At 50.3% G+C, this 19080-nt stretch overlaps 1 protein-coding gene and 1 long non-coding RNA gene across 6 annotated transcripts in view; one reads left to right on the forward strand and one right to left on the reverse strand.

Moving 5' to 3' along the window:
* The window catches only part of DNAAF5 (dynein axonemal assembly factor 5), a 36798-nt gene extending 29382 nt beyond the window's left edge, over positions 1 to 7416 (reverse strand). For both annotated transcript variants that reach the window (XM_032606166.1, XM_032606168.1), the window contains exons 1-2: positions 6681 to 7416; positions 5722 to 5906 (exon numbers count right to left, since the gene is read on the reverse strand). In XM_032606166.1, the coding sequence (XP_032462057.1) occupies positions 5722 to 5906; positions 6681 to 7299 (804 nt within the window). In that variant the 5' untranslated portion in view covers positions 7300 to 7416. The remainder of the gene's footprint in view (positions 1 to 5721; positions 5907 to 6680) is intronic.
* Positions 6714 to 9471, forward strand: LOC116740522. 4 transcript variants are annotated; one of them, XR_004345888.1, is made up of 3 exons: positions 6714 to 6786; positions 7577 to 7802; positions 8049 to 9471. It is a non-coding gene; the product is annotated as an uncharacterized LOC116740522 (long non-coding RNA). The 4 variants fall into 4 exon arrangements; XR_004345885.1 differs by lacking the exon at positions 6714 to 6786 and having other exon boundaries at positions 7473 to 7802; XR_004345886.1 differs by lacking the exon at positions 6714 to 6786 and having other exon boundaries at positions 7473 to 7798.
* The last annotated feature ends 9609 nt before the right edge of the window (positions 9472 to 19080 follow it).

Here is a 19080-nt window from a genome sequence, read left to right on the forward strand (position 1 = left end):
TTTGTTATAAACATTTTACGAAAAAATTTAAAATTAATGATGTAATATATCAAAAACATTGAACGCTTTAAGTGAGGGAATTGTATGGTATGTAAATTATGGCTTGATAAAGCTGTTTTAAAAAATGAAACAAATCAAAATAAAGAGTTAATTATAAGGGAGCCCCCATAAGACGATCAGCTGATTACTCTACAGAAACGCTGCAGGCCAGAAAGGAGTGGCAAGATATATTCAAAGTCCTGAAAGGGAAAAATCTGCAACCTAGGATACTCTATCCAGCAAGATTACCATTTAGAATAGAAGGAGAGAAAAAGAATTTCTCAGAGAAGCAAAAACTAGAAGAACACAGCAATACTAAACCTATCCTAAAAGAAATATTGAAAAGTCTTCTCTAGATAGAAAAGAAGCAAGAAGCTATAGGAAAGAGAAAAATCACAATTGGAAAGTAAATCACTTAAATAAGCCAGTATACAGGTTAAAAAAAATGTAAAAAATTTTTGTGGCAGCAACGATAGCCACAATGAATGACGAAAGGATAACTGAGATGAAGATGTAAAAGAGGACATCAACATCATAAAACGTGGGCAAGAAGAGTAAGAAAATGTCGATTTTTTTTTCTTTTAGAATGTGTTTGAGCCCCTAATGACTATCAGTCTAAAGTAAGTAGATATAACTATGGGTTAACATACTGGAAAAACAGGGTAACCACAAATCGAAAACATACAACAGATTCACAAAACCCAAAAAGAAGAGAACATAAGCATAATATAAAAGGAAATCATCAAATCTCTGGCTAGGCTCAACGAGAAGAAAAGAGAGAGGTTCCAAATATATAAAATAAGAAATGAAAAAGGAAAAATAACAACTGATACTGCGGAAATACAAAAGACCATAAGAGAATACTATGAACAATTATACGTCAACAAATTTGACAACCTAGAAGAAATGGACAAGTGTCTAGAAACATACAGCTCACCAAAATTGAAACACGAAGAAATAGAGAACTTAAACAGACCAATTACTAGAAGTTAAGTAAAATCTGTAATAAAAAAGCTCCCTGGGCTTCCCTGGTGGTGCAGTGGCTGAGAACCTGCCTGCCAATGCAGGGGACATGGGTTCGAGCCCTGGTCTGGGAAGATCCCACATGCCGCGGAGCAACTGGGCCCGTGAGCCACAATTACTGAGCTTGCGCGTCTGGAGCCTCTGCTCCGCAACAAGAGAGGCCGTGATAGTGAGAGGCCTGCACACCGCGATGAAGAGTGGCCCCCGCTTGCCACAACTAGAGAAAGCCCTCGCACAGAAATGAAGACCCAACACAGCCATAAATAAATAAATAAAGTAATTAATTTAAAAAAAAAAAAAAGCTCCTTGCAGGGAATTCCCTGGCGGTGCAGTGGTTAGGACTTGGCGCTTTCACTGCCAGGGCCCAGGTTCAATCCCTTCTTGGGGAACTAAGATCCCACAAGCTGCATGGTGTGGCAAAAAACAAACAAACAGAAACAAAACAAAAACTCCCTGCAAACAAAAATCCAGGACTGGGTGGCTTCACTGAGGAATTCTACCAAGCATACAAAGAATGTACACCTATCCTCCTCAAACTCTTCCAGAAGACTGAAAAGGAGGTAACACTCCCAAAGACATTCTATGAAGCCACCATCACCCTGATACCAAAATCAGACAAAGACACCACCAAAAAAGAAAATTATAGGCCAATATCTTCGATGAATATAGATGCAAAAATTCTCAACCAAATGTTACCAAACCCAATCCAAGAACACATAAAAAAGATCATACACCACGGTCAAGTTGGACTCATCCCAGGGTCACAAGGATGGTTCAACATACGCAAATCCATCAATGTGAAACACCACATCAACAAAAGACAAAACCCACATGCTCATCTCAAGAGATGCAGAAAAAGCATTTGATAAAATTCAACATCCATTCATGATAAAAACTCTTACCAAAGTGGGTATAGAAATAACATATCTCAACATAATAAAAGCTACTTGTGACAAACCCACAGCCAACACAATACTCAACGGTGAAAAGCTGAAAGTCTTCCTCCACTCTCACCACTTCCATTCAACATATATTGGAAGTCCTAGCCACAGCAATCAGATAAAAAAAAAGAATAAAAGGTATGCAAGTTGGAACAGAAGAGGTAAAATTCTCACTATATGCAGATGACATGATACTATATTTAGAAACCCATAAAGACTCCACACAAAAACTACTAGAACTGATGAACAAATTCAGCAAAGTAGCAGGATACAAGATTAACATACAGAAATTGGTTGCATTTCTTTACACTAACAATGAAACATCATAAGGAAATTAAAACAAAAAAAAACTTTTAAAAATTGCAACCAAAAAATTAAAATACTTAGGCATAAACCTGACCAAGGAGGTAAAGGACTTATGTGCTGAAAGCTATAAAACATAAAGAAATCTATAGATTTAATGTGATACCTATCAAATTACCCATGACAGTTTTCATAGAGTGAGAACAAATAATCCTAAAATTTACATGGAATCATAAAAGATCCAGAATTGCCAAGGCAAACCTGAGGAAAAAGAAAAAAGCAGAAGGCATAACCCTCCCAGACTTCAGACAATACTATAAAGCTACAGTAATCAAAAGAACATGGTAGGGGCTTCCTTGGTGCAGTTGTTAAGAATCCGCCTGCCGGGCTTCCCTGGTGGCGCAGTGGTTGAGAGTCCGCCTGCCGATGCAGGGAACACGGGTTTGTGCCCCGGTCTGGGAAGATCCCACATGCCGTGGAGCGGCTGGGCCCGTGAGCCATGGCCGCTGAGCCTGCGCGTCCGGAGCCTGTGCTCCGCAACGGGAGAGGCCACCGCAGTGAGAGGCCTGCGTACCAAAAAAAAAAAAAACGAATCTGCCTGCCAATGCAGGGGACACGGGTTTGAGCCCTGGTCTGGGAAGATCCCACATGCCGCAGAGCAACTAAGCCCATGCGCCACAAGAAGCCACTGCAATGAGAAGTCCGTGCACTGCAACAAAGAGCAGCCCTCGCTCGCCACAACTAGAGAAAGCCCGTGTGCAGCAACGAAGACCCAACGCAGCCAAAAATAAATAAATTTATTTAAAAAAAAAAACCAGCATGGTATTGGCACAAAAACAAACATATGGATCAATGGACTAGAGAGCCCAGAAATAAACCCACACAACCATGGACAATTAATCTTTGACAAAAGAGGCAAGAATACACAATGGGGAAAAGACGGCCTCTTCAGCAAGTGGTGTTGGGACAGTTGGACAGGCGCATGTAAATCAATGAACACACCCTCTCACCATACACAAAAATAAACTCAAAATGGCTTAAAAACTTAAACTTAGGACATGACACCATAAAACTCCTAGAAAAGAACATAAGCAAAACATTCTCTGACATAAATCATACAAAGGGTCAGTCTCCAAAGCAACAGAGATAATAGCAAAAATAAACAAATGGGACCTAATCAAACTCACAATCTTTTGTACAGCCATGGAAACCATAAACAAAACAAAAAGATGACCTATGGACTGGGAGAAAATATTTTCAAATGATGTGACCGAGGGATTAATTACCAAAATATACAAACAGCTCATACAGCTCAACAACAAAAAACCAAACAACCCAATCGAAAAATGGGCAGAAGACCTAAATAGACATTTCTCTAAAGAAGACATACAGATGGTCAACAGGCACATGAAAAGATGCTCAACATTGGTAATTATTTGAGAAATGCAAATCAAAACTACAGTGAGGTATCACCTCACACAGGTCAGAATAGCCATCATTAAAAAGTCTACAAATAACCAATGCTGGAGAGTGTGGAGAAAAGGGAACCCTCCTACAGTGTTGGTGGGAATGTAAGCTGGTGCAGCCACTATGGAGAACAGTATGGAGGTTCCTCAAAAAACTAAAGCTGGGGGCTTCCCCGGTGGCGCAGTGGCTGCGAGTCCGCCTGCCGATGCAGGGGACGCGGGTTCGTGCCCCGGTCCGGGAGGATCCCACATGCCGCGGAGCGGCTGGGCCCGTGAGCCATGGCCGCTGAGCCTGCGCGTCCGGAGCCTGTCCTCCGCAGCGGGAGAGGCCACGACAGTGAGAGGCCCGCGTAACGCATAAAAAAAAAAAAAAAAAAAAAAAAAAAAACTAAAGCTATAGCTAACATATGATCCAGCAATCCCACTACTGGGCATATATCCAGAGAAAGCCATAATTCGAAAAGATTCATGCACCCCTATGTTCACAGCAGCACTATTCACTACAGCCAAGACATGGAAGCAACCTAAATGTCCACGGACAGAGGAACGGATACAGAAGATGTGGTGCATATATACAGTGGAATATTACTCAGACGTAAAAAAGAATGAAATAATGCCACTTGCAGCAACACGGATGGACCTAGAGATTGTCATACTAAGTGAAGTAAGTCAGAGAAAGATAAATACCATGTGATATCACTTACATGTGGAATCTAAAATACGACACAAATGAACCTATCTATGAAACAGAAATAGACGCACAGACACAGAGAACACGCTTGTGGTTGCCAAGGGGGAGGAGGGTGGGAGAGGGATGGAGTGGGAGTTCGGGATTAGCAGATGCAAACTAGTATATACAGGATGGGTAAACAACAAGGTCCTACTGTAGAGCACGGGGAACTATATTCAACATCCTGTGATAAACCATAATGGAAAAGCGTCTAAAAGACAACGTACATATATGTCTAACTGAATCACTTGGCTGCACAACAGAAATTAACACAACATTGTAAATCAACTATATGCCAATAAAAAAAAAAGAAGAAAGAAACAAATCAAGAACGTGTGGTTGGAGGCAGGGTGGGTTGCTGCGAGCGGCCTGGGGCCAGACCCAGGCCTGGAGCGGGAGGCCAGCTCCAGCTGGGGGCCCTGCGTACCTTACAGCAGCCCCAAGCCTCGGACGTGGAGGACTTCTGTGGGAAGGAATGAGATGATATTTAATGTATGGATGGACAGGACACGAGGAGGCTGGCACTTCTGCTGTCGGGGCCACAGGGGCCACGGGCCAACCACCCTGCAAGTCCCCCACCGGCAACCACCGCTCCTCCCACCCCAAGGGACCGGAGCCCTTCACCCCATCCTCCCTTTGGGAGAGAGCCTGCCCTCACAGCCTTCACTCTGCTCCCCACGGCCTCAAATCCACGACACGGCCTCAAATCCACGACACGCCCTCTGAGCTGGCTTCTGCCAACAAAAGAGCCGGTTCTCTCACCTCCACCTGCCTGCCTGTCTTGTCTGTCTGTCTCTCCTCAGGCCGCAATGCCAATGGAAGGAGTTACCCCAACACACCAACCCTGGCTCCATCCTCCTCCCAGGCCTCGTTTGCCAACCTCTGCGGCTTTTTGATTAAATCACCTTGATGGAGGAGGGTGTTACAGATGCTTCTGCAAACCGTGGAAATACTCAGTTTAGAGTTCCTTCCTAAAAGGAAGCAGTCCTCTTCCCCATTCCTTAGAATTAAGAATAACAAATATATTAAGACAACTCAGGTCTCCCCCAGCTTCTCAAAGACGTCAAATAGGAACACCTGTGACCGCGAATGATGGAAGGACATTTAACGTCACATATAGTGTCTTAAAAAAAAAGACAAAAGTGAGGGAGTGACAAATAGCACACTGGCACACTTCTGGTGGAGAAAAGGGACTGCCTGGAGGAGAAACTCTGGTTACCTGGGGGACATCATCAAAGAGCCGCTGAGCAAAGTGAGGAAGGACGTCATCCACTGACTTCCCGCTGCCAAACTGGATCACCGTGCCCGTGGCCTCGATGACGGCCACCCGCACCTTCCAGTGCTGGTGGGAGATGGACTGCATCAGGGGACCGATCAAGGACTCCGACTGCATGTGGAAGTGGTCTGTGGGACGGGGAGACCATCAGTCACCAGGGGAGCTTGTGAGCGTCAACCCTGGCCCAGTTCCCTTGGGCTGGCCACACACAGCTTTGTACCCCAGCACCAGAAGAGGTGCAGAGTTGGGCGTGTGACCCAAACAACACCTCTCCGACCCAGAGACTTGGGAGGACCAAAGGGAAAAGGCTGGGGCTGGACCCATCTCAGCTGAACACAAGAGCTGGGAGGGGAGAACCTGAAGCTGCAGATGGCTGCGACAGGCACTCCAGAGTACACTGAGTGGGGAGACACTGCGCGTCCCCACCTCTGGATGAGCCTGCTGCCAGCCAGCCAGCACGACCGCAGGAAGCTGGATCGGCACCGCCTCAGGCAAAGCCACCCCACTTCCTAAAGGCCTCACAGGAAGTCACGACCAGGGGCTCTTCGTGACAGCCAAGCTAACCCTCTGGTTTAGCAGTCGTGCCGCTGCTTGAGACCCTTCTGTAAGGTCGCTATTTCTGTGATACTTGGGGCGAGTTCTTTCAGCGTTCGGGTCCTGAGATCAAGGCAGGCTTCGGTCCACTACTGCCCAGTGTGCGGGGAGCCAGAGGAGAGACCCCGTGCGCAGAACTGGGGGGTGGGGGACAGAGGGGACGGCGTTGAGACGGGGAGATGCTTCACTCGGCAACCAGCGAGCATCCACTGCGGGCAGGCACTGCGCTCCTGGCTGCGGGTGCAACAGGGTGCGGACGAGGGCGGGCGTGGGGAGGGGGCGACGTGGGAAGAGACAAGGGCGGGCACCTGGCGTGGCTCGCGCCAGGCCCGCGGCGCACTCGCAGCTCTCTCGGCGCACGGCGGCGAAGGGGTCAAGCAGCGTGCAGCGCAGCACGCGCACCGCGTCGTCCAGGTGGGGCGCGAGCGCAGCGCCGCTCAGGCGTACGGCCAGGTGGAGCAGCTGCACTAGCGCCAGGCGCAGCTCCTCGCAGACCTCGGGCGGTGGGCGGCGCGCGGGCTCGGGGCCGGCCAGGCGCGCGGCGAGAGCGGGTAGCAGGCGCGGGAGGGCGTCACGGGGCCGGGCGGCTCGCCGCAGGCCCAAGTCCAGCAGGTGCACGGCCAGCGCGCGGCAGCCCTCGGCCGGGTCGGCCAGGCAGCGCAGCAGGCGCGGCAGCAGCAAGCGCGCCCACGGGCCCTGAAAGGCGGCGGCTGCGGCGGCGGGGTCGCCGTCGGGCGCCTCGGGCCGCGCCGCCTCCAGGGTGCGCTGCAGCGCCTCCAGCGCGCGCCGCCGGCCCAGCTTGCTGTCGGCCTCCAGACCGGGCAGCATGCGGCTCAGTACGCGGCTTAGCTCCGCCGCCTCGGCCATCTCGGCGGCTTCCGCCGGGTCCGGGGACCCCGCGGCCTCGGTCGCCACCAGCGCCGCCATCTTCCCCGCGTTGCTAGTCACCAGGGGAGACTGGCGCTTTTACGACGGTCGGGGCGCGGATTACGGCGCGTTTTCCGGTCGGCTCCGAGAGTAACTTTATTGGCAGCTCGGCACACTGACAGGACACGGCCGGGGGGCGGGGCCGGGGCGGGGAGTCGGAGGGCTGAGGGGACGCGGGCCAGGACGGGGGTCCTGGGCAGGTTTGGAGCCCGATATGATGGCCGCTGCGGACTTGTGTACAGGGAGGCGTGGTGGTCGTGCCCTTTCGTGTCCTTAGGTGGCTACTGTGACCCTCACCTCTCCTGCATGCCCCGGTCGGACCAGTTCCGTCGGATACGGTGACGTGGAGAGGGCACCTGGTCTCTCCGGCTCGGGTCTTCGTCTAGTGGGTGACACGTTAATCAGCGTGCAGTTACCGTGGTCCTGAGGGATGAAGGCCAAGGAACTTGGCGTAGACTGGAAGGCTTCCTGGAGGAGGTGACAGCCCCAGCGTAATATAGTGGGTAATTAAGAGTTAACTAGGTGAAGGGGGGGTGAAAGCGTTGCAGAGGGAGGGGACAGCATGGGCAAAGGTCTATGGTGGGAGTGGGACTGCTCAGTTGTGCCCCCCAAAGTTCACGTAGTGGAGTCCTGACCCCCCCCCAGGACCTCAAAACATGACCTTACTTAGCAATAGGGCCATTCGGACTCATCCAGTTAAGAAGGGGCCATTAGGATGGGCCCTAATCCATATGACTGTGTTCTTATAGAAAGGGGAAACTGGAGACAGACAAGCACACAGGGAGAACGATCATGAACATGGATGGCCATCTGCAAGCTTAGGAGAGCGGCCTGGAGCAGACTCACTCCCTCAGCGGCTCTGGGGGAAGCAGCCTCTGACACCGTGATCCTGGACTTCTGGATTCCAGAGCAGTGGGGAGATAAATTTGTGTTGTTTAAGCCGCCAGGTTTATTTATGGTATTTGTTTGGGCAGCCCTAGGAACAAATACGGGGAGGGGGCCTGACACTGTTCCGGGAAATGAAGAAAAGTGCCCTGTGGCTAGAGCCCAGGGGCCCGGGGGAGCAGGGTCCTCTGGGTGGCTCCACTGGGTCCCAGTGGGGGATGCAAGGGAGGATTTAAGGTGGAAGAGTTTCGCGTAAGGTTTGTGTTTTTAGAAAACTGCTTTGGCTGTTGCAGAACAGGTTAGCAGGGAGCCAGGCAGTCGCCACATGAGGCCGTTGCGAAGGCCGTGCTCTGGCTGAGATGAGTGAGTAAACGCTTAAATGGGGGTGGTGGACTCCCCGCCCCGGAAGGTGCTGCTGACTCACTTTCCCAGCTGCTCCCCACGAAGTACAGCTAAGTACCTTGCAGCTAGTTCAGCAGACGATGGGGAAAGGCTCTGAGCTGGGAAGGAGACGGGCTGACTGGGGACTCCAGCACTGGGGGAACAGCCATGGGATGGGTCCCTGGGGTTTCTCTTTCTTGCTTACAGGTTCCTGGAATAGGCGCTAGAGGGGGCTGCAACCCAGACCTGCCGACAGGCCACTCACACTGAGTACACGATCACTGCCTCGGCATCTGTTCTGTGTGGCCCGCTGCCTGCGGGGCCTTGAACAGACAGGAGCCCTCCCTCGAGTGTGTGACCTAGATGACAGCCCGCAGAGTCACCAGTAAACCGAAGTTCCTGATGTGACCCCCCGCCCAACACCCTTGTGATAACCTCTCTCCCTGTGGGCCCCATAGATTAAACCCCTGTGAAGCTCACCAAAACCCTGCTCCCTCTGGTTTGAACTGACCTATCCAGCCTTAGCCCAGGAACCCCAAAGCACAGCCCTATGGACCTAATACAGGTGTGCGCCCCGGGTCCTGACTCCTGGGCACTCTGCCTGTACCTCCTCCAGGACCTATGAGTCGTAAGCTTCTTTGTTCCGCTATTTCTTGAGGTCTTTGTTGAACCACCAGGCAGCCTGGCCACATGCCTTCTGACACTGCAGGCAGCACCCACAGGGATGGAGTGACAGCCGGGGCAGCACCGGGAGAATGGAGCAGACAGGAAGGGCATTGCAAGGGCTGGGGAAATAAAACTATCATGAGAACCACAGGCCATAAAAGTAGGCTGGAATTTATACACTAAACCTAAATGGGATGACTTTCTGCTGAAATAGAAGATTAATTTTTTGTTTGATGTGGACCATTTTTTAAAGTTTTTATTGAATTTGTTACAATATTGCTTCTTTTTTTTTTTTTTAATATATTTTGGTGTTTTGGCCGCGAGGCATGCGGGATCTTAGATCCCTGGCCAGGGATAGAACCTGCACCCCTTGCATTGGAAGGCGAAGTCTGAACCACTGGACTGCCAGGGAAGTCTCTGAAATAGAAGATTTAAATAAAATCAGGATTCTTCTGACACAATAACCAAAATGTCCAGTATACAGTAAAAAACCACTGGTCATACCAAGAACCAAGGAAAACCATTATTTGAACATGAAAAGAAGTGAACTGACGTGAACACCAAGATAAATCTTGGAATTATCTGAAAAGGATTTTAAAGCAGTCATAAAAATGCTTTTAAAAATATTTATGGGGCTTCCCTGGTGGCACAGTGGTTGAGAGTCTGCCTGCAGATGCAGGGGACACGGGTTCGTGCCCCGGTCCGGGAAGACCCCACATGCTGCAGAGTGGCTGGGCCCGTGAGCCGTGGCCGCTGAGTCTGCGCGTCTGGAGCCTGTGCTCCGCAACGGGAGAGGCCACAGCAGTGAGAGGCCCACGTACCGCAAAAACAACAACAACAAAAAAGTGCACAGAGCCTCAGATCTGCAGAACAATCGTTTTTATCACCAGAGTCTCAGAACAGGAGGAGGGAGAATGTGGGCTGAAAAAGTGTTTGAAGAAACAATGGCTGAAAACTTCCCAAATTTGGTGAAAGACATACACCCATAGGTACAAGAAGCTAAGGAACCCCTGTGTAGGATGAGCCTTCTGAAAATCCATACTAAGAAACATCGTAATTAAATCTGTGAGGACTAAAGACAGAAAAAAAAAATGTAAAAACAGCCAGAGAGAAATGATGTGTTTCCTAGAGAGGAACACCAGTGTGAATGACAGATTTCTCGTCTGAAATCACAGCGGCCAGAAGGAAGTGGCATATTTTTTATATCTGATTGTTGAAGCAAAAACTATAATACTGGGACTTCCCTGGTGGTGCAGTGGTTAAGAATCTGCCTGCCGATGCAGGGGACAAGGGTTCGATCTCTGGTCTGGGAAGATCCCACATGCTGCAGAGCAACTAAGCCCGCGCAGCATAACTACTGAGCCTGCACTCTAGAGCCCACGTGCCACAACTACTGAATCCCAGGCGCCTAGAGCCCGTGCTCTGCAACAAGAGAAGCCACCGCTATGAGAAGCCCGTGCCCCACAACAAAGAGTAGACCCTGCTCTCCGCACCTAGGGAAAAGCCAGCACGCAGCAACAAAGACCCAATGCAGCCAAAAATAAATAAATTTATATATAAAAATGATAATACCGATGAGCTCTGTGCGCGTGGGGGAAATATTTACAATAATTATATTTGAAAAGTGAGGGTAAAGGGAGGTTTCTACACTGCACTAGATGTGAAACATCGGTACCAGTACTGATAATTACATACGTGCACAAGAGCATGTAGAACAGCCACTGAGAAAAGTAAACAGTGATATACTCAATATGTTATAAAGTGGGATTCTAAAGGATATTCAAGTATCCCATAATATGGCACAAGGAAACAAACACAAATAATAAAATGGCAAACTTAGCCTCTATCAATAGTTCAAAATGTAAAGGGGCCAAACACACCAGTTAGAAGACAAAGATTTGCAGAGGGAATAAAAAACCACGGCTCAACTATATGTCATTTACCGTATGCTAAAACTCACTTCAAACGTAATGATGTGGGTAGGTTGAAAGAAAAAGGAAAAAGACATCGTGTAAACATTCATTTATAAAAAGCAGAATGACTAATATCAGCTAATTTCCCTTCAGAGCGAGGGAAATTTCTACAGAAAAGGAGGGCCATTGTATAAGAATAAAAGGATCCATCCACCAGGAAGATACATAGCAATCGCAAATGTTTATGACCCAAACAACAGACCTTCAAGATACATGAAGCAAACACCGGCAGAGCTGAAAGGAGAGAGACCAACCCCCAGTTACAGGTGAGGACCTCAGCACCCACTCTCCACAACTGCTGGAACTACTAGACATTCCACAAGGACACAGAACACCATCAACCAAAGGGATCAGTGGACATTTACAGACCCTCCACCCAACAGAGCAGGATGCCCGTTATTCACAGGTGCCCAGGGACATGCCAGGATAGACTGTATCCATAAAACAGACCTCAGCAAATGTAAAAGAAGTGAAATCACAGAGAGCATTTTCTCTGACAAAAAATGGAATCAAACTAAAAATCAGTAACAGAAAGACAATCTTCAAACATGGAAATTAACTCGATTCTACTCAGAAATAAAGAGGAAGGAACTATTGATACATGCAAGAACTTGGATGCATCTCTAGGGGATTATGCTGAGTAAAAGAATACAATCATACAAGATACCAATAGTGTGATTCCATGTGTATAACATGCATGAGATAATTACAGAGATGGGGGACACGTGAGTGGTCCCCAGGGGTTAGGGGTGGGGCTGGGTGCGACTACACGGGTGGCAGAAGGAGCCTTGTATAGTGATGGTGCTTGAGTGTCCTGACTGTGGTGGTGGCTACATGAGTACTTAGGGGGGATCTGGCCTCTTGTCCCGTCCCCAGACATTCTTCCAGACTGAATAGAATAAGCAGGGGCAGTAGAACAGGGGGACCAAGGAGAGAAAAGTCTTTATCTGAGCAACATGAAACAGGAATAAGAAGCTACATAAAAGAAGCTGCGTAAAAGGTGGATGATAGAAGCAGATAATGCTAATTTCTGGTTAGTACACGTCCTAGAAAAAGGGATAATCAAAATGGGGCAGAGAAGGTATTCAAAGGGATAACCGAGACAAATTTGCCAGAGTTAAAAGTGAAAGACCTTCAGATTGAAGGAACTACACAGCACCAGTGAGGCACACGTATTGACATGTTGTGAAACTTAGGAATACCAAAGAAAAACAGGAGTTTGTGGGAGACTGCCAGAGAGAGAACAGGGTGCCTTCAAAGGGACAAGAGTCAAATTGATGTCAGATGTTTTTCTTTAGTTCCACAAATACTTTTTTAATTGCTTCCAGTGGCCCGTTTAGGGTTAAAAAAAGAAAAAAAAAATGTTGATTTGTTTTTCCCCAACAGGAAAATATACAGACAAATCTGAACACAGTAAAGGAAAGGAAATGATAAAGGTTAGAACAGAAATTAATTAAACAGTAAAACAAACATACATACAACACAGATGATTAAAACCAAGAGTTTATTCTTTTTAAGGGCTAATAAAATCGATAACCCACCTGTCAGGACTGACAAGGAAAAAAGAAGTTCAAAAGCACGAATACCAACATGAGGGTAAAAGTTTATCATGAAAGGTTCTAAACATTAAAAAGATACTAAAGTAATAATACTTTATGCCAAAAAAATATATGAAATAGAGGAAATCCTAGGAAAACATAATTTACTAAAATCTCCACTAGAAGAAATAGAAACTCAGAATAGTCTACTACCTATTAAAGAAGTTGAATTTATCATTTCAAAGCTTCCCACAATAAAGGCTATAATCACAGATGGCAGCAAACACTTCAGAACACTTACTAAGGAAATAACTCCAACCGCCAAGTTGTATTCTAAAGTGCTTGTACCATTTTGCATTCCCAGACAGTAATGAGTGAGAGTGACCATTGCGTCACATCCTTGCCAGCAATTGGTATTGTCAGTTTTTTTTGAATGTTAGCTATTCTAATGGGTCTGTAGTGGCGTCTTGTTGTTTTATTTGCAATTCTTTATGGCGTATGATGTGAATCTTTTCATATCCTTGTTTTCCATTTTATATCTTATTTAGTGAGATGTACGTTCAGATCTTTTGTCCATTTTTAATTGTATTTATTGTTGAGTTTTAAGATTTATATATTTTGATACGTCTTATCAGGTATATGTTTTACTATTTTCTCTCACTCGGTGGGTTTTCATTTTCTTAACAGTAATTGGCAGAGCAGAAGTTTTAAATTTTAATAAAATTCAACTTAGTTTTTTTTTTTTTTCTTAGTTTTTTTTTTTTTTTAAAAGGAAATAGCTCCAATCTGAAAATAGGAAGAGAGAACATCTCCCAACTCATTTTGTGGAGCCGGTGTCACAGCCTTGATCCCAAAAAGTGAGAGGGAAATTACAGAAAGGAATATTAGAGATCAACTTTTTTCAACACAGATGCAAAAATCCTAAACAAAATCTTAACAAATTAAATCTGGAAATAGGCACTTTAGAAAGGATAATACATTGAGACCAGATTGAGTTTATTCCAGGAATGCAAGTTAATTTTTTAACATTAAAAATTAATGTGATTTACCACATTTTTAAAAACATAAATAAATTTATTTATTTATTTTTGGCTGAGTTGGGTGTTTGTTGCTGCACACAGGCTTCTCTAGTTGTGGCGAGTGGGGGCTACTCTTCGTTGTGGTGCACGGGCTTCTTACTGCGGTGGCTTCTCTTGTCGTGGAGCACGGGCTCTAGGCACACGGGCTTCAGTAGTTGTGGCTCATGGGCTCAGTAGTTGTGGCTCATGGGCTCTAGAGCACAGGCTCAGTAGCTGTGGCGCACAGGCTTAGTTGCTCTCTGGCGTGTGGGATCTTCCAAGACCAGGGCTTGAACCCGTGTCCCCTGCATTGGCAGGAAGATTCTTAACCACTGTGCCACCAGGGAAGTCCAACCACATTTTTGAAAAAGGAGAAAAATGGTGTGATCATCTCAGTAGTTGCAGGTAAAGCATTTGATGAGATTTGACGCCCATTTGTCATTTAAAATCTTAGCAAGTTACGACTAGAAGGGAGGTTCTCTAAGGCATGTCTGCCAAAATCCCACAGCCAAAAAACATGTTCAGTGTAGTTGTTTCCAAAGTAGCCCATTTTTCCCCGGCTCTGCACACATGGCCAGTCCTCTCCCAGTAAAGTGGAGCCCCAGCTGGCCTGTAACTCGCTGTGGCCGTCAGAGTGTGGCAGAGGAGGGCCCAGCTGCTCGTGCCTGTTGTGAAGGTCTGGCCACCACCTCACCTGTTAGGATGGTTCTTATAAAAAACAAGCAGAAACGGACAGACATTTGGGAGGAAGAATGTGGAGGAATTAGGCAGCTTGAGGCCCACCGGCGGGAATGTGAAGTAGTGCAGCCACCGTGGAAACAGTGTGGTGGTTCCTGAAAAAATTCGACAGGATGAGCAAGTGATCCGGCAATTCCCCATCTGGATGTGCGGGTGAAAGAAGGGGAAGCAAGGACTCTCGGGTTTGACACCCTCCGCAGCAGCATATTCACAGCAGCTGAAAGGCGGGAGCACCCCACCCGCCCGCGATGGGCGGGTGGATACACAATACACGAGGCATATATCTGACTCTCAGCCTTCAACAGGAACGCGGAGCTGACCCCTGCTACCGTGTGGATGAACCTCGACCACGTTAAGCACAGTGAGAGAAGCCAGCACGAAAGGCCACGTGTTGTATGATCCCATCTCCATGAGGCACCTGGCTCAGTGGCCTGGGCTGGGAATTCCAGTTGCTAGAGGCTGTTCCAAGGTCAGGTTTGGGGCAGGTGGATGGTGGGGTAAGAGGGAAAAAGCAAAACTTCTCGGTCCTTTCCCGGCCCGCCTCCCGCCTCAGCCTCACCAGAGGAAGGAAAAGGCTTTAACTTTAAAGTCAGGCTGGAGTTATGATCATTTCATAGCTCTGGACACTTACAATGACCGAGTTGACCCTGGGTTTATATCTTAACATGACAGTAGAACTTTGAAATTCTCTACGTTTGAGCCAAAATGTATAGGCAGGAGCAGAGAAGGAAACTCCTTCTCCGAATACATTTTAAAGACCCGGCCAAGGGCTTCCCTGGTGGCGCAGTGGTTGAGAGTCCGCCTGCCGATGCAGGGGACGCAGGTTCGTGCCCCGGTCCGGGAAGATCCCACGTGCCACGGAGCGGCTGGGTCTGTGAGCCATGGCCGCTGAGCCTGCGCGTCCGGAGCCTGCGCTCCGCAACGGGAGAGGCCGCAACAGTGAGAGGCCCGCGTACCGCAAAAAAAAAAAAAAAAAAAAGACCTGGCCAAGGTAGGAAAAAGCAGCTTCAGGTCTGTTCCAGGACCCCCTCGTTCAGTGTCCTGGTTACAAACGTGGTGAAGTGTGTCGTTTCGCCAGCATAATCAACTGATGTAAGCAGATGCGCTGGGTTGGTCCATTCACTCGCTGTCTCCTCCGGCCGGTTCTCATGGGGCGCTCGGGGTCCCCGGCATCCGCAGCAGCTCCTCCTCCTAGCGGAGCCGGTGCTCAGTGCTTGGCGCTCGGGGCGCGGGGTGGAGGGGGGTCAGTCAATCGAAGGACGCCCTGAGCAGGTGCGGGGAGGAACAGAGGGCAGGATGCTTGAGGACAACACGGATGGGGGAAGACACTCGTCACGGACAGACGAAAGCATGATGGAGCCCTGGGGACGGGCGGCCCTCGCTGCCTGAGGTTGTCACCAGCTTTGTTTTCTGCAGACGTTGGGGGAGTCACCATAAACTCAGGACCTTACACCCCCTGATCACCTCAGGGTCTGTGGGTCAGGAGTCCAGGCAGGGCTCAGCTGTGGCCCCTGAAGGTGGCCCCGGGTCCACGCAGAGGGCTGGGTCCTCTGCTGGGAGTGCCTTGGATGGGCCTGGGGCCCACCCGCCACGCCCCCAAACCATCCCCGGGAGCAGTGTGTGGATTAGATGCACTGACTGGTTCCTGCTGCCTCTCAGGAGCCTGCGGCCGCACCCCAGGCCATGTCCCTCCCCTTCATCCCCACTCTGGGCTCCCTGCTCTCCTGACCCCAGCTCCTCTCCCACATCCCCCCAGGTTGGCTCTCTGCTCCCGGGAGGAATTAGCTCGCTCCCCCATGAGGGACGTGGCTGGTCACGGGACTTGACCCTGGGCCTCTTGCTCTGCTCCCAACCCCTGGTCCCTTCAGTTCCTGTCAGCTGGGGTTGAGAGCCACACCCACCTAGACGGGTGGGGAGATTCGATGGCTCTTCCAGGTAAAGCCCCCGGCCCCGCCCCACGGCCCCACACTGGTCAGGTGGCAGGGCCCACGTCAGCGCTGGGCGGGTGGGTGAGAACCCTCCTTTCCTCACCCCAGCGGGTATCTGTCTCCTTGCCCTGCAGGAAGGGGGAATGGGGGGGACAGAAGTTCAGCAAATGGCCTCTGGCACACTTAGAATAGAGCTGCAGCTGCAGGGAGTCCTGGGCGGCACCCCAGGGCCCAACCTGGCCCTCAGGTGTGGGAGCCACAGGGAGGGTTCCCCGCAGAAGCAATGTCCCTGTTGAGTCTTGCTGGGTGAACTGGACTTGGCAGAGCCAGGAGTTTGGGGCAGGGGAGAGGGGTGGTTGGAAAATAATGTGGCTTTGAAGTTGGACCTTTGCAAGACATGGTGATTCGGGTTCCAGGGCTGAGGTGAGGACCTCGGGGCTGGGGCACATGAAGCCCTTCTGCTGGCTGTGCTGGGGTGGGTCCTTCCCTGTGGGTGGCGGGGACACACAGACCAGCACAACTTGCTGGGACTTCTGAATGATGACATGATCACCATTGCATGTTTTCAGGACACCCAATAAACCGGGACTTGTCACCATCCAGCGGTGGCGACATCGACCTAGCTGTGTATGGCATCACTGGTCCACACGGTTTCCTGTCCCTGCTCCATGAGGGGGATGCCTGCCGTCCTCACGTAAGGCCACTGGCTGCCGGTGGTCTAGTCAGGACCCTGTGCTCGCCGCCCCCCATCACGGAGGGAGAGGGCTGGAGGGATTGTGTCGTTCAGGGTGGAGCCACTTGGATCAGCTGCAAACAACCGCTGTGCCATCAATGCAGACATTTACTGGTTAACACAGCCTGGCCCAGACACAGAGCGAGGCCAGGCTTTCTCGAGGGTCCCTGGCTCCCCTCCTTGAAGCAGTGAGTGAGCTGGATGTGTTGGAAGCATTTCCCTCCCACTCAGGCGACGCAGGGGGCAGGGGCACAGGAGAGATGGGAGGGGCTTGTCTGCAGGCTGGGCCACGGGCGGGGGGACCTGGCCCCACACTACTCCTTGAGGAAGGTGGGGAGGGAGTTCTTAGGGAGAGCCTGCTTGTAGCCCCCGGCTGGCAGGGCCTCTGAAGTAGCTACCTGAGTGGCCTGGAAGGGTCTGCTGGGGACAGGCTGGTGGGAGCTGCCACCGTGGTGGTGGGAGGATGGGGCTCGTCCAGCCACAGCTGAGAGAGGTGGAGGAACCAAGTTTCTGGTGGGCTTGGTGCACTGAGCCGACCGCCAGGCCCTGAACCCGGAGAGCTCCTTGTCTTGCAAGACGTGGTCCAGGGGGCTCCCTGCCAGGAGGAGGCTATGTGTGTGGAGGGGGGGCTCGGGGTTAGAAGGCCATCCTTGGAGAGGGTCTCCCCCTCCCACTGAACCGTGCAGGGGGAAGGTCCCTGCAGAGATCCCTGGAGCACCCCAGGAGATTCCGAGAACAAAAGCCAGCCCTGGAGCATATGCCCCCCCGCCAAGTCCGTCAAGTGAAACCTGGCCCTAATTTTTTGTCATCCTCTTCACCAGGCCACCCTGAGGAGTCAGCAGTAACTGGGGGGCGGGGGGGAGGGGCAGCAAGCGGGGAGAGGAGGTCTGAGCAATCGGGCAGGTGGAGCGGAGAAACAGCCAACGGTTTAAATTAGTTGTGGAATAAAGTTTTGATTCAGTTGAGACTGGACTTCAGTTCCCGAAAATGACTCTTGCAATAAGTGTGATGGGACAGGTGTGACTGTACCTGAGGTGGGGATGGGCCAGGAGGCACGCCGAGGGCAGGGGATGAAGAGGCAGGAAGGAGCTCCTAGTCTGACCATCTGAGCACATCCTCTTCCTTTCGCTTCAAGCCGTCAGGAAGAAGCTGGGTCAGCGTCAGCCCTGTTGGGGTGCGTGCGGGGCAGCCGGCCACCCTGCAATGTGTCTTTGTGGACGGGGCAGTATGGGTGGGAGAGCAGAGGTCTTCCCCTTTAAAGGCCTGAGATCCCTACCCCATCTCCTGGTATTCAGACTGCTCCAGGTAAAGCGTTGGGGACCCCCAACTGCCCGAGATGATGTTTCCACCACCACCCTGGCAGAATGGGAGCAAAACATGACTTTAGGCAACAGGAAAATAAGGGTGATTCCCTTTCCTGCAGGCCTGGGCTGGTGGATTAGGGGCTGTGATGGCCTCTGATCTCCTGGAAGCCCATGGGTGGTGGGAAGAATTTAGGATGACCCTGTGATTTCCCCCTGGGGCATCTGGGTGAAGCTGGTGCCCTTAACCAAGAAAAGGAGTAGCCTAGACCTGCCTGGCCACCAATGCAGGCCCTGTGACATGCAGATGTGACACCCCAGGTGTGAAGGTGGGGGAGGCCATCACCCCAAGGCAGCAGGTGGCTGCCACCTGCCAGGGCGGACAATCCGGGCAATCGCAGGGGCTCCAGTGGAGGGGGTGGAGGTGTGAGGAGGGAGCCTGCGGGGCGGTAGCAGCGGTCCTGGTCCAGCCGCGCAGCTTCACATGGATCTGTGGGTCTGTCTGTGCAGCCTGAATGCCGTGGGGGCGGGGGAGGGGCGGGGGGGGGGAGGGAAGAGGAGGAGAAAGAGGGAGGAGGGG

Source organism: Phocoena sinus, chromosome 15, assembly GCF_008692025.1.
Source record: "Phocoena sinus isolate mPhoSin1 chromosome 15, mPhoSin1.pri, whole genome shotgun sequence".
Classification (NCBI taxonomy): Eukaryota; Metazoa; Chordata; class Mammalia; order Artiodactyla; family Phocoenidae; genus Phocoena; species Phocoena sinus.